The sequence below is a fragment of the Sitophilus oryzae genome, unplaced genomic scaffold (genome assembly GCF_002938485.1).
Source record: "Sitophilus oryzae breed Bouriz unplaced genomic scaffold, Soryzae_2.0 scaffold_1816_pilon_pilon, whole genome shotgun sequence".
Lineage (NCBI taxonomy): Eukaryota > Metazoa > Arthropoda > Insecta > Coleoptera > Curculionidae > Sitophilus > Sitophilus oryzae.
Window position 1 is genome coordinate 116,235 of NW_022146520.1, and position 14,932 is coordinate 131,166.

General features: G+C 31.5%; 1 protein-coding gene across 1 annotated transcript; it reads left to right on the forward strand.

Moving 5' to 3' along the window:
- The first annotated feature begins 462 nt into the window (after window positions 1–462).
- LOC115883128 lies at window positions 463–1,008 on the forward strand. The gene has a single exon (XM_030901439.1). The coding sequence runs from the start codon at window positions 463–465 to the stop codon at window positions 1,006–1,008; it is 546 nt and encodes a 181-aa protein (XP_030757299.1).
- Window positions 1,009–14,932: the final 13,924 nt, after the last annotated feature.

Genomic DNA, 14,932 nt, shown 5'->3' on the forward strand with positions numbered 1-14,932 from the left:
TATATTTAAACGTAAATATCACTGAGCAACAGCCAAAATGTATCTTAAGAGTCCATTTCACTAGTCAGAAAAAGTAGCAAAATAAGCGTTCGGCATTTAACGTTTTATCACGAACACATTAAAAACAGTATACACTCAGCTGCGCTGGAGGCCTTGGGACCTTATGAATATACTAAAAGTAAAAAACCATATTGGTGGGATCCAGATATAGAAAGTATTATAACTGAAAAAAGACAAAAATATCAACAATTTTTAAATACAAATAGTGACAATGATAAAGTAGAATATAAAAAAATACAAGCAATAGTCAGGCGCAAAATAATACAGAAGAAAAATGAAGCTTGGGAACGAAAATGTATGAAAATCAATACTTATCTGGGTGGAAGAAAAAGTACTGAAAGCTGGAAAATGATAAAACAATTAAGACAAAATCAAAATAAGGACATAATATCGACAGTAATAATGGACAAATGGGAATCGTATTTTAACACATTACTTACCGAGAACAGAACATATTTTGAGACAGGTAAAGAAACACAAGAAAGGATAACAGTAGCCGCATCTTCCCTCAGAATAACAACTAAAGAAGTAAGGGAGACATGTAAAAATTTAGAAAATGGTAAATCCGCAGGCCCGGGAGATATACCAGGAGAACTAATAAAATATGGAACGGAAAATATGTACCGACATATAACAAAACTCTTCCAGATGTGCATAGATGGCGCAGAAGTACCAAAAGATTTTAAAACCTCATATATCACGACGATTTTTAAAAAAGGAAATCGAGAAGACTGTGCAAACTATAGAGGCTTGGCAGTGACAAGTACATTAAGTAGAATATATGGAAAGATACTAAAGAATAAAATAGAAAATGAATATAAAGAGATAGAAATAGAAGAACAGGCGGGTTTTAGAGCGGGAAGGTCTACTATGGATCATCTCTTTACCATAACACAGGTCTTAGAGAAAAAACGGCAAAAGATCAAGAGGTACACTTACTATATATAGACCTCCAAAAGGCTTATGACAGCATACCATTAAATAAATTGTGGGAAACGTTGGAAATAACTAACATAAATGTCAACCTACTTATAAAGCAGTTAAGAACTTATACCAGAACACCACAGCTAGAATAAAAATACGAGACTCATTGTCAGAGAGCATAAAAATTACAAAAGGCCTCAAGCAGGAATGTTGCCTATCTCCTATACACCCTATTTTTTGCGGACGACCAGATAGTCCTAGCCCAAGATCACGACGACCTTGAATATATGGTAAGGAAGCTGATAGAGGAATATAAAAAATGGGGGTTGGAGGTAAATATCATCAAAACTGAATCTATGACTGTAGGGGGGCCACAAGAACATAGTCTTAGAGGATGGAAGCGTGATAAAAAACTATGACAAATATAAATATCTCGGATTAAAAATAACTAACGATGGAAAACTCGACGAGGGTATAAAAGATCGAATAATGCAAGGCAGAAGGGCAATATCTATGTTAAATGATGTACTGTGGGATCAAGGAATCTCTAAAGCTAATAAGAAGAACATATATAATACGGTAGTGAAAAGCATAATAACTTACGGAAGCGAAGTATGGCAGTTGAAAAGCAGAACAGAGAACATGCTATTAGCGACCGAAATGGATTCCTGGAGGAGATCTGCTGGAAAATCGAAAAGAGAACAAATAACCAACAACAGAGTAAGGAAGATATGGGAGCAGAACACACAATTGTGGACGACATAAGAACAAAACAACTCATATGGTTTGGTCATGTGCAACGAATGCCCGATCACAGAATACCAAAACAAATTTTACTGTGGACACCTCGAGGCAGAAATAAAAGAGGAAGGCCTGGCTAAATAGACAAGAGTGGAGGTTAGGTGTCGGAAAACGTCGTAGAACGTTCTGAACCGACTTATAAATAATATTTAACGTTTTATTCTGGCTAGGTATTTTTACACAGATGAAGAATGAAATTAAAAATATAAATGATTATACTATATCCGTATTGTAGCACCTTTTTAGACAACTTCCTTATTTTTAAGATGTTGAAGGTCAAACATCAATAAAATATTCCTTATGTTTGGACTAACTTTTAAGACATAATCGAGGACATAATTTAAAATTCCGTTACAATAACGAAATAGATTGAACTTTTTGATTACAGTGATATATAATTTATATGGTTTTGTAACAAATTGCACGCTATTTTATGGCAAATTCTGAAGCTCTGCAAATCTTAATCCAGTCTTAATCAAAGCACGTGTGTTTGGAATTTTGGATGTGGCTTAACACGACAGGATAGGGCTAAGCCCTTAGGCAGATTTCTGAGAGTGACCCGAACAGTACAGTGTAATAGACTCTTAAATAAAATCAACAAAATCTTACTATTTTGGCTGTACTAAAATTGAAAATAAAGATATTTTTTAAATATTACTTTAAGTTTTAGAGATATGGTTTATGGGTCTCTTTATACTACTCGTAATAATAATAATAATAATAAAGGACTTTATTTAGTAGAAAAGAAGAAATACATAAATAATAAAAATCGATAACATTTTCCAACAATTGCCGTTCGACAGCAGGCGAAGTCTAGCAGAGATGCTAGACTACTATTATTCCGCAAGAATAATGTGGTATAATACTACTATTATACCGCAAGAAAGAATGTGGTTTACTTGTTCTCAGCGTTGAAGTCGTGATTACTAAATCCCGCTTAAGATGGGCTGGTCACGTATGCAGGATGCAAGAAAACTGCTTACCAAAACCTCTTTTTTTGAGCTTGTAGAAGGTAAGGGGAAACCGGGTGGAGAACTCAAAAGGTACAAGGATATTTTCCACGAAAACTTTAATGGAATAAGCATGCAGAAACAGTGGGAAGAAGCAGTGCACTATAGAACGCAATGAAGAAGAATTAAAGCTCAGTTAACATGGACAACCAAAAAGTAAAGAGGCAACAAAGTCAGGATGGCAATGTCCGGAGTGTGGAAGAGAGATCACCTATGGTTTTTTTCAGTCACAGAAAAGCTCATGAAATAAAATGCCTTACGTCACCATCTTCTGATGCGTTTCAAATACTGGTCAGCGAGTAATGGCAGTAAGGAAGTAGGATTAACTTGTATATTCTGTACAAAAATATGATGCAGTCGACTCGATAATTTTGCATAACTGCAAATTAAATTTTGGCCTAATACAAAACTTAAATCTCTTAAATCACTAATTAGTAATCATTAGTAGTCAAAAAAATCCGAGGCTAAGCGAAGCAAAAAATAAAGAAGCTATTTTGTAGAACAATCCGAAATATCCTGAACGAATAGTCTGAAAGACGAATCCTTTTGATAAAACTTTAACAGATATTGAAAAAAAGCTTGGAATAATTTTCGCCTGATGCTCACCAATTCTGGTTAAAAAAAGTTTAAATGTACCAAATGTACAAAAGATAGATATATTTTTTGTCACATTCTGTCTAGGCAAGCTGTAGTAATGTATTTGTTATTTTTAATTAAATGTGTATAAAATGACTCTCATTACGTTAACATAATTTGGGATGTTTTTTTTTCCTTCCAAACAGACACAAATATAGATGATATCCCAATTAAAATCCCGAACACGTCGTAAAAATAATTAACGAATTAGTGAATAACGATGACTCTTTGTCAGACAAAAAGAGTTGTGATATATCTTTAGATAATGATTAATTTTCTAACATTTCTAACATGGTCGCATTCTAGGAGTTTTTTTTGGAGCAAGAGACATCTTATAATATAATAACATGTTTTGGTGTCAATTAAAAATTATCTATGCTCACCGACACGAAAAACGGACACCTTAAAATTTTGATGTAATTTAAAGTTTAATATATTTTGTTCTAGCGGGCCGATTTTGATGATTTTTGAAGCAATTTGCAGCTAAATTATTCAACTTATATATTGAGTATCTCTTTCTAAATTAAAAATGAAAGTTTCCTCCTGTCAATTATACGAGGGAAAAGAAAATGTTGATATTTTGGTGAAAGTTTGAAACTCCCTGTGGAATATGTTAACAAAGCAAGGAATTTAAAAATCATTTTATCATCTAGTTACGTAGTACATATAATTATTGTTTATTGATGTTTACTCTAGTAAAGATAGTTTTAAGTTCTGAAGCATCGGCTATTGCTGCTTTAATTGATCATGAACGAAGATCAGCTTTTGGACTTTAAACCATATCCGCTAGAGTAATTCCTAACAGACAATAATAATATGATTTTTCAAAGACAATGATATTAAATAAATTATAAACACCATTTTATAGGTCTGTGGACTAGGACTAAAAGCAAAGGCATAGTTTTAATGTGAAAAATACGTAAAATTGTTAGTGTCTTCTTCAAAAGCGAATATCTAAAAATTATAGTGCTATTGAGATGAATCAAAAAACAAAATATCGAGGAAAGTTGCACTTAGATGATAAAATGATTTTTATATTCCTTGCTTTGTTAACGTACTCCACAGGGTGTTTCAAAATTTCACCAAAATTTCAACATTTTGTTTTGTGTCGTTTAATTGACAAATGGCTACTTTCATTTTTAATTTAGAAAGAGATACTAAAAAGTCAAATAATTTAGCTAAAAATTGTTTAAAAAAGCATCAAATCATCGGTCCACTAATACAGTAAATATATTACGGCTAAAAAGGATACTTGGCTAGTATAAAACTAGCCATCTATTTTGCAAACTAACTATAAGCGCTGTTATTTTGAAGGAATCCGCCTATTTCTACAAAACAGCCGACAACCGTAGCTAGTTTATACAGGGTGGGCCAATGGAAACTTTCCACCCCAATTTTTAAACTGAGGTAAAATCCCCATCCTAACCAGATTTTGTAAATAGTTTGCATACTAACCAGTTAAAATACAGGGTGGGCCAATGGAAATTTTCCACCCCAATTTTTCTCGTTTAAAATTAAAATTTGGAAAAACGCCCGGACCCGTCGATTTAGTTTTCGAGGGGGAAAATAAAATATCATAAAATCACTTTCACACCTATAAACACCAAGGCGGGGGCGGCGCCACCCCTAAATTCTTAAATGGAAAGGGGGGCCGAGTGATACCTCATGTGAAAGGTCTTTCAATTCCCTTTTTTAATGATATAAAATATCATCTACTTTTGTTCAGTGGTTTTAGAGATTTATTGATTTAAAGTAGATTTTAATTTATCAGCTAAGTGGTGAAAAAATCGGTTTTTATTTTTTTTCTCTGTATGTATTTTTTTGGCAAACTATGTATACTAAAAATTTTAACTAATCAATACACGCCCAAAAATCTTTTACTTCGGAATAAGTGAAAAATGCTCAATTTTAGCTAGTTTACATACTTACCAGATAGTTTACAAAATGTGTTTTAATTATTTTTGTTTGTTAATGTACAGTGTTAGGATGGATCGGAAAATATGATAAAATAATAAATTCAATTTACATTTAAAAAATTTATTTATAAAAAATAAATTTTAACAAATTTTAAACACAAACTGTATAATACATAACGAAATGTTTTTTAACGATTTGTTTAACCAACCAAACCAATATAATACTCATTGACATTTTACAAATAATAACTTTTTATTTTTTAGAAAAAATCGTTAAGATTAGATTTTTAACTCAGATAAACCCTCTTATTTCTGGGTCAAATCCAGTGGCGTATCCAAGGGGGGGCAAAGGGGGCAATTGCCCCCTCCAGACACGACGCGCGCCGGTCCTATTTATATTTTAAACAATAATTTAAATGCCAGCTTCGCAGATATTTTTACAGAAGCAAACAGAAACATGAACGAATTGTTTGGACAGGAAATAAAAAAAAAACGAATAACTAGTAGACAAAAAAACAGGCTGAATTTTAAAACTGAAACTGCTCAAGATTATTACAGATTATCAATCTTTATTCCTTTTTTAGATTACGTAGTATTCCATTTGGAAGAACGATTTGTTAAATACAAAGACATACTACGGTCATTTAGCTCTCTTATATTCCCTCCCTAAATAAAAAATCCGCTTATGAAGTATCGCATCTAAAATATATGCTATAGATTTTTATAAAAACGACTTAGAAAACTCTTCATTTTCTGTAGTTTCGGCTGAATTTAAGCTCTGGCATAGAATATTTGAAGACTATGCACCAGAAGACTACCCAAGTTCCGCACTCGATGCCCTGTTAATATTTGACTAAGAACTACTTCCTAACATGTTTATTTTATTAAAAAAAAATTGCACTTTACCCGTTAGTACTGCAACACTTGAAAGGAAATTTTCAACCCTAAAATTGTTAAAGTCCTATAACACCGTAAGTAAAGACAGACTAAATGGCTTATCCCTTTTGTATATGTATCCAGAAGTATCTGTTAGTACAGAGGAGGTACTTAATGAAATGCAGGCAAAAGCCAAAAAGCCTGGATATTGTTATTTCATTTTATTTGTATCTGTGCTTTTACTTTATTCACTTGGCCTTTTGTTTGTTTCTTCTTATTTTGTTATTTGTTTCTTTAATTTTTAGTTAATTTTTGTGTTAATGATTATTTTTTTGTGATGTAATGTTACTTAGTAGTCTTGAGCCAGTATTATTTGATCATCAGCGAAACAAAGAGTGTAAAGTATCGAGTCGTTTAGTGGTATCCCCATCTGTTCGCACTTCCTTTTCCACGTTTTAGAGCTTGTTCCAAATAGATTTTACACAGTGTCGGCGATAGACAGCAGCCCTGTTTAAGACCTTTGTTTATGCTGAATCCCTTTGATACTGTTTGTCCTTTCTTTACTTGGCTAGTGTTGTTCTTATAAAGTTCTTGGACAGCCTTAATTAATGTTATGCTGATATTCGTTTTCTCGAGGGCTTCCCACAATTTAGACTGGGGTACATTTATGCTTTCTTGAGGTCTACATAGAGGAGATGTATTTCTTGATTTCTTGCCATCTTTTTCTCAATTATCTGTGTCAGTGTAAATAAATGGTCGACCGTGGATCTACCAGCTCTAAACCCCGCTTGTTCTTCAGCCTCCATATCCCGGTATTCTTCCTCAATTCTCTTTTTGACCAATTTTTCATAGACCCTTGAAACAGAGCTCAGCACGGAGATTCCTCGATAATTATCGCAATCGTCTTTACTTCCTTTCTTGTGTATTGTTGTTATATACGATGTCATCCATTCTTTCGGCATATTTTCACCAGAAAAAACTAGCGAGCTGCTTATATAATTTATCCGTGCCGTACTTGAATAATTCTGGAGGAATTTCACCTGGACCAGGGGATTTTCTATTTTTCAAGGTTTGGCAAATTTGTTTTACTTCTTTGATATTGATTTCGGTCAACAATTTAGCAAAGTACAGAAAAATTATTAAACCATTTTCCTAAGAAAAATATTTGTTATTTATTTATACCTACTATTTATCATAGTACCTAGCTGTAATTAGGTAGGTACTTACTTGTTAATGTAAAAAAATATATATTTAGGTATAATACTGAGTTATTGACCCCCCCCAAGCATGAATCCTGGATACGCCACTGGTCAAATCAACTAAATATTATCGACTTTTTTGTTCGGTATTGCGTCGATCCTTCAGATCTATTAGTCTTGGTTTAACGGTTCTTTTACAACGGCGTAATAAAATATGCAAATGCTACATTTATACGGATCCCCATTCGAATTACAACTTTTTCTCAACTCCTCGCACAGCCTTAAACCGGGAATCGGTTCGGCATGAATTAATTAAGAGACCGTAAGACCTTTATCTCCCCTTTTAAATAAAACCGTGGATTTAATTAAAACATTATCTTGTTCGAATACGGTTCATGTCAAAATTTTTAGAGATACGATTGGGGAGACGGGAATGTAATATTGTTTGAGAATGTACCCTGATGATAGGCGTGTTTTTGATGTCTGTGGAGGATTAAGAAAATTACTTATGCTGGTTATATTTGATGTTCATTTAATTAATCCGATTTTTATATAATTTGCATATTTATTCATTTGCTACTTAAATAATTAATATGTTGTTCATTTTGTTGGGAAAATTACAACAACGGAAGAGATGCTGTTCTTGAAAAAATGGAAATTTTCTGTCATTATAAGTTCCATTGATAAAAAATATGAATACCGATGTACAGAGTGTCCCATTTTGGTTGAAATCATACTGTATCGCACTTTTTTGTTAAACGGAAGATGCTGTAAACAAAATTTTCGTAGCTCTCTTCGTTTCTGAGCTACAGGGTCTTTTCGAAAAATTTTACGTAGAATAATGTGGTGTAGTTGTTTTTTTACAAAAAAATAGTTATGTTTTTTATCAAATCGAACACCCTGTAAATTTATAAATCGCATTATCCGTTTTGTTATGAGCTTCCCAAAAATATCTTCTTTGAAGCTAAATTAGTGTCAAAAGCCATTATTAAGTAAAAATTAATGGTGATTTTCCATCAACAATAATATACCAAACAGATTTTTTAAATTTAATTTAAATAAAGTAATTAGGAGGAATGGCCTAAAACATTAAACTATAACAATAATATTTAACTCTGGCCAAACAAAGTAACATTACGAATATTGATAATGCAATAAAAGGGAAACAAAAACAAAATATGTATTTATATAAAAAATAAAATAAAATCAAAATTGTACCTAACAAAATTCCACAGGTAAAAAATCAAAATTGTATCTAACAAAATTCCACAGGTAAAATAAATATATATGTTTTTAAAGCCATATGACGTCCAGGTATATCAGGATAGCAGAACACCAAAGCGGTGCATATTTGAATCAGATCTAACCAAAAGAGATCTAAATGAACATTGGCGAATATACTGAACTGTATGCAGGTTAAAGGAACAATTTAAAAAATATATGTACAAATATTTGTTTCAGGATCATAACAGAAAGATAATAAATGACTAGTTAACAACAACAAAATAAACGCCTGCAATAATCATTCAAAATTGTACCTAGAAAAGCTTCTTGTGTTTTGTTTTGTAATTTAGTAACTGGCCATCTGGTTCTTATTTATTGCATCACATTTTTTACATGATTACAAGTCATTTGATATAATATGTTTTACTCCAGATTTTTTAAGGAATAATCATAAATATAACAGGAAATAAGAATGAAATAGATAATTATGAGAAGATATATTATAAGGATTTTGTAGAGAATATACCCTGCCCTGTTATGTAAACTAAATTTTGGTGTAATATTTTATTTGTTGAAATGTTACTTTTATCGACATTTTCTTTAATATACTCTGGAATGGCAAAATGTTTGAAGAGTTTAGCTAAACTTAAATCAAAATTATATGGAATGTTAGATCCAGAATTACTGAGGAATGAGAGCTTTAACCAGCATAGCTGTTTTTTTTACTTGGTTTACACAGTAGGTACTGATATTTGTTAAAAAAACAACAAACACGAGTGTATCGTGTAACCATGCAATTTTAACATTGAAAATGTTTCTGTTATCCTATATAAGGGAGCCCAAATCGAATTAAAATGCTACATTTGCCACACCATGACGTCATATATACAAGGGTATAGGAAATCTCGGCGCAGCGCGCGCAAAAACCATTACATCGCTAATTGTTTATTGATATACTTTATTAGTTTAAAAGCAAAAATATGGGGTTTGCTTTGATACCTTGTCAAGACATAAGCGAAACTTTAAAATTGTTTCTTTTTTTCATTTAGGCCTTCGTTTTTCGTTAAATGAAAGTTACATTAAAAAAAATCTATTTTTAAACCAAATTTTCGCATGATTGAAATGATTATTCACGTTTAAAGTTTTTTTTGGTCATAAGCGCTAATGGAAACGTTTTTTCGTAAATAATTATAAAAAATTCCTCCCTACGAAGACTTTATTGTGTACTGGATCAAAAAATAAGTATTTGTTTTCTCTATACGGTGGTATTAATATATCGATTTTTGATGATAGTGCCCTTTTACCCGGTCTAATTTTGTACTATTTTCCCAAGGGTCCCCATATCATGTACTGTACTTCCATCCCTGAAAAATTCAGCTTGTGACACCGAAGTGAGAGGTAACGTCAAAATAAGCTTTAATCTACCTACATCATAGGTAGGTGTTGTAGGTACTCTAGGTATATTCTACCTAGACAGTAGCTGAACTAGCTGACAGTAGTAATTAATTTGTTATCCGATAAGTAGTTGTCATTATATAAGTTTAATCATCTTATACCTCCTATAACGGTAGGTTTTGGATTTTTCCTGATTGGTTTGTTAAACAAAAATATACTGGGCATATAAATGTCTGTTACAGGTTAATTCGTTAAAGAAATATGTTACACACATATTATTTTAATAATAATAGTATAATAGTAATGGCTATATTATGTTATAACACATACATATGTATTGAATGTACTTATTTTAACCAATGCATTGTTTTGTTTTTTTAATCTCACAAATAAGAAATGTTTTATAGTTTTTATTATAAAAAACAGTGATTATACAATTTATTTACACCCCTTACACTGTTTTCTGTAAGGGGTGTAACCAGGAGTATATTTCGTAACCTCTTACGATATAAGAGGGCACAAAGTGTTTTATTACTTAATGCTTAAAATTTAATAATATATTTGTACATAAAATAAAATAGACTAGAAAGTCAATTAATTAATATTGACGTAATTACTAAATAAGTACAAGATTTTTTTTCTAATTATTTTAGTGTATTTTTAGTCACCTAATTATAAAGGAGAGATATCCAACCATTGCATTATTTTACTCACAAATAAATGTTTTATGGTTTTTATTATAAAACAACGATTAATTTATTATACACCCCTTAACCCAAACACTCCAAGGAGGATATTTCGTGACCCCTTATTTAAAGTGGACAAGCTTTATTAGTCAATGTTTTAATTACCCAGCGTCTTTAATAAAAATCTAATGTAATTTTTCATAGAAATGATCTGACATAAAAAGCAAATTTTATCAAAAAACTTTTTGATTATCTACAAGGAGTAAACCGCTGACAAATGTCTGTATACTAATGCCAAAGTAATGCCAAAAATACAAATTAAATACCAAAATTTCTCATATAATGCCCCACTAATGCCAAGCTGATTCCAATATAATACCACTAATACCACGAATAATATGTAACACATTTGTTTCACGAATTAACCTGTAACAATACTGGTAGGTACGTGCACAGATTTTTTCCTAGGTAACTTAAAAGTCGTTAAAAAGTCTAATTATATTTAAAGAAGATATAATTCCAACAAATTACATTATAAGGCCAATAATGCACAAGTAATACCATTAAAATTTTAGCGTTTTTAACTTGTGTAACATATTTCTTTAACGAATTAACCTGTAACAATAGTGGTAGGTACGCGCACAGATTTTTTCGCTAGGTAACTTATTAAGTCGTTAAACAGGCCTATAAAAGCTATAACAACATAGGTAACTAATATTTATAATTTAATTCGAGTTTTAATCTCAAATAATAAATGTTTTTACTGGTGTATTTCTGAAGTGTTCATTATTAAAAGTAGATATTCTTCAAGTTATGCGAAGTAATAAGTAATGTTTCCGGTGAGACCGCGTATATGTCACCGGATTCTGGTTAGTATAAAGACTTTTTCTATAGAAAGAGTTTTTTCTATATTTTCCTTTCAAAATAAGACTAATTTCTTCTTATTCTTTTAAATATTACAGTGTTTCTTTTTCCTAAAATGTTATACTTAATTTTCGCTTAAAATTAAAAAATCACAAATGGAGGAAAATATACGTTATTGAATAAAGTTTATACAAATCACTTTACCATAACAAAAAAGTAAAAACATGTCATGGCGGAAGATATTCAGGTGGCATTTCACACATTTATCTATTAAAATCGAGATTAAAATAATAAACTTGCGTAACATGTTATACACGAGATAGAAAGTTTCAGAATCGATTAATACGCAATACGCTACGCAGTCAACTTATTCCTATGCGCGGATGAGCGTCTTCAAGACTCTTCCTTCGGCCAGGGTCACGACGCCGCCGAAGAGGAATCGGCCTACGTTTGGCTAAACAGGCTGGACACGGTGGAGTACGATATTGGCGAGTCTGAATATTTATAAAAATTTGCAAAGTAAAATATGTTGGAAAAATAATTAATCCATACATATATAAAAGCTCAAAGGGTTTTTTTGTTGCATCCATCCCGCCGAAACCGCTTTACCAATCTTGATGATTCTTTTTTTAAATGAAAGGTATATATGTGTAGATTTGTTATGAAGTATTTTTATAGTGCTTAATGGCTATTTCTTTGTGTAAAACGACTAAATACTAAAACATACCTGAAAAACACCTACACACAATACCTCCAGAAATAAATTATTTGTCATTGTCAGTGGTGTGTCAGTTAGATTATATATTACGTTTTTAGATATTTTAGAGTGAGTTCATGCCGCCAGCTTTAGATACATAAATATTAGCACAAAGGTTCGTTTAAACGACATTAGTGAATTAGCTACACAAAGCGATTTTAGGAAATTCATCCTCTTAGAGAGTAAAATTATCTCGGAACAGTTTGTTGTATGAAAATTCCTTACTATTTGGTCTAGAAGAATGAAATCCTACAAAAAGAATTAGAAGAAATTTTTGAAATTCATCAACCAAATGGGTAAAGTTAGTAAAAATTTATATAAAACTTGGTGACCTCTGGATTATACACATAAAAATGGGCACAAAGGTAAAGCGAATTTATGAAATTTATACCCTTAGGGAGTAGAATAGGGAATGAAAGTTTGCTGTACGAAAATGCAATATTATAACATTATAAACCAGACAGTATAAAATTTTATACAAGGGTTTATTTAGTGACATCATAACGAAATATATCTTCCTCAATTATCCTTCAAAGAATAAAAAATAACCTATAAAGAGAGTATTAGTGCTCTTAATAAATAAAAAATAGATGAAAAATAAAAAACATCTATGCTCACTAGCTCTCTATAAAGAAGTAAAAAATCATTTAAATCAATGCATGAACGATTCGAGGTGTAACGCGAACGTTGTCGCGAGAAAAGCTAGTAATTTATTAAATTATTTTATTTAACTGATTAATTTTCATTGAAAAGGAATTTTTGTAATTCGCCACTATATTAGTTAAAAACTAAGAAACTCATATCAAATTTAAGTTTTGCGATTTTGACTTATACTTTTTACAAAATCTGAACATATTTTAAAAGAAAAAAGCTTTTGATAATATTTGTGCAGATTGACTGCAAGTTGTATAACATAAATTTCTACGACCGGTCTACCTAGTGGTCTGCAGCATCGCCTTGTGGTGCAAACGTGGGCCTGTTAATCTGTGACGTGACGCACAACAGCCAAGAAAAACAGAAGCGTGGCTAAGAATTTAGTAATTTAAAAAAAAAGTCTTTTAGATACAGTAGTAGGTATTAAAAAGTTTGTGTTTAAATGGGGTTTGCCTTTAACAGTTAAAAAATATCGTAAAGTGTAACTTTCCGTAAGAATTCTTTTTTTTGCTTGCTTGTTTTACGGATAGGTGCGATCGCATAATTATTATTGATAATGTTTTATTTAATTTTAACATTACTACTTTTTCAGTGAATCTTTAAATCTGTTGTTTTTTGTTAAGTTCGTTATTTAAACATATGTATGTAATACACTCATATTAACACTAATCATATTTTTACGTTTTTATTCATCATTTTCAATGCCCCCCCAGTTGCATCTTTGTAAAGGACTGTGAATTTTTATGTATAAGGACTTCCAGTAACTGCCAAGCGAACTTTTTTTGATTTTTTACTAAACCCCCAATACATTTTTCCTTATTCATTCTGTATTTAGCTGAAAATACTGTGGCGGGTTACTGTTGGTTTCATCTGAAGCTATCCTGGATGAAGCAGATCATCAAAATAAATAATCTTTATCCTTGTTGCTTTCCATCTATGATTTGTCAATTCCAAACATTAATACTACTGACTCTGTAGTTTGGTTTGGTTGAACATGAAAGTAATTTTGTCTCTTCACGTATGTTTCGACTTCTCAGCCCTTTTTCAAGAGTTTCTTAAAACTAACCGACTGACTAGACTATAGAATGTAGAAAGTATATGATGGAGGTTAATCATGCAACCTTACAGATCTATTGTGTCCCCCTTTCTTGAGTTATAACATAACTTATCATACAATCTCAGGCTTTGACAAAAGCCAGTATACTGTAAAGATATATATTTGCTATGGGCGCGGGTTTAACTGGTTTGGTTTGGATACGTTTTTAACTGGATAATAATGTAGACGATCGACAATAATTTTTAAAAACATTTTTACTGGCATTGCGCTTGTTATAAGCTCGTTAAATCCACCCCCATAGACAGTGTATATCATTACAATGTAGTCAGACGATTAGCGCCAAGAAGCTCTTAAAAGAGGCCGTAGAAGCCGAAACATGCGTGAAGAAACAAACTTATTCTCAATAAATTTGAAACATATAAAAACGTGTATTATTAAAATACTAATATTATTCGCGCATTGATTACCAGCTTATAAGATATATTTAGATTTACCAACTATCATACTAGCGCAAATATGATTCAAATCACGTCAATATTCCCTCTGAATCACAAGAGATTAACCTACAACAACACCTAACTAACTATATAGAAGTGATTGTCTTAAAGTAGAAATTCCGAGCTACAAAAAATAACGGACTATTTTAGAGTAACCGGATAACCAAATAATTTTTTTTTCTTTTCCCATACGTTTTTTTCTATATCTTTTATCTATTCACATAGCTGGTTACCTAATTCCCTAAGAAAAATAAACATTTAAAACTATCGTCCATTCTCTACGTACTTTTACATCCATTTCTCAAAAATTTAATCAGTCCGTAATGATAATCACACATTGGTTATTTCAAGAGCACGCAAAAGGACCGGACAATAT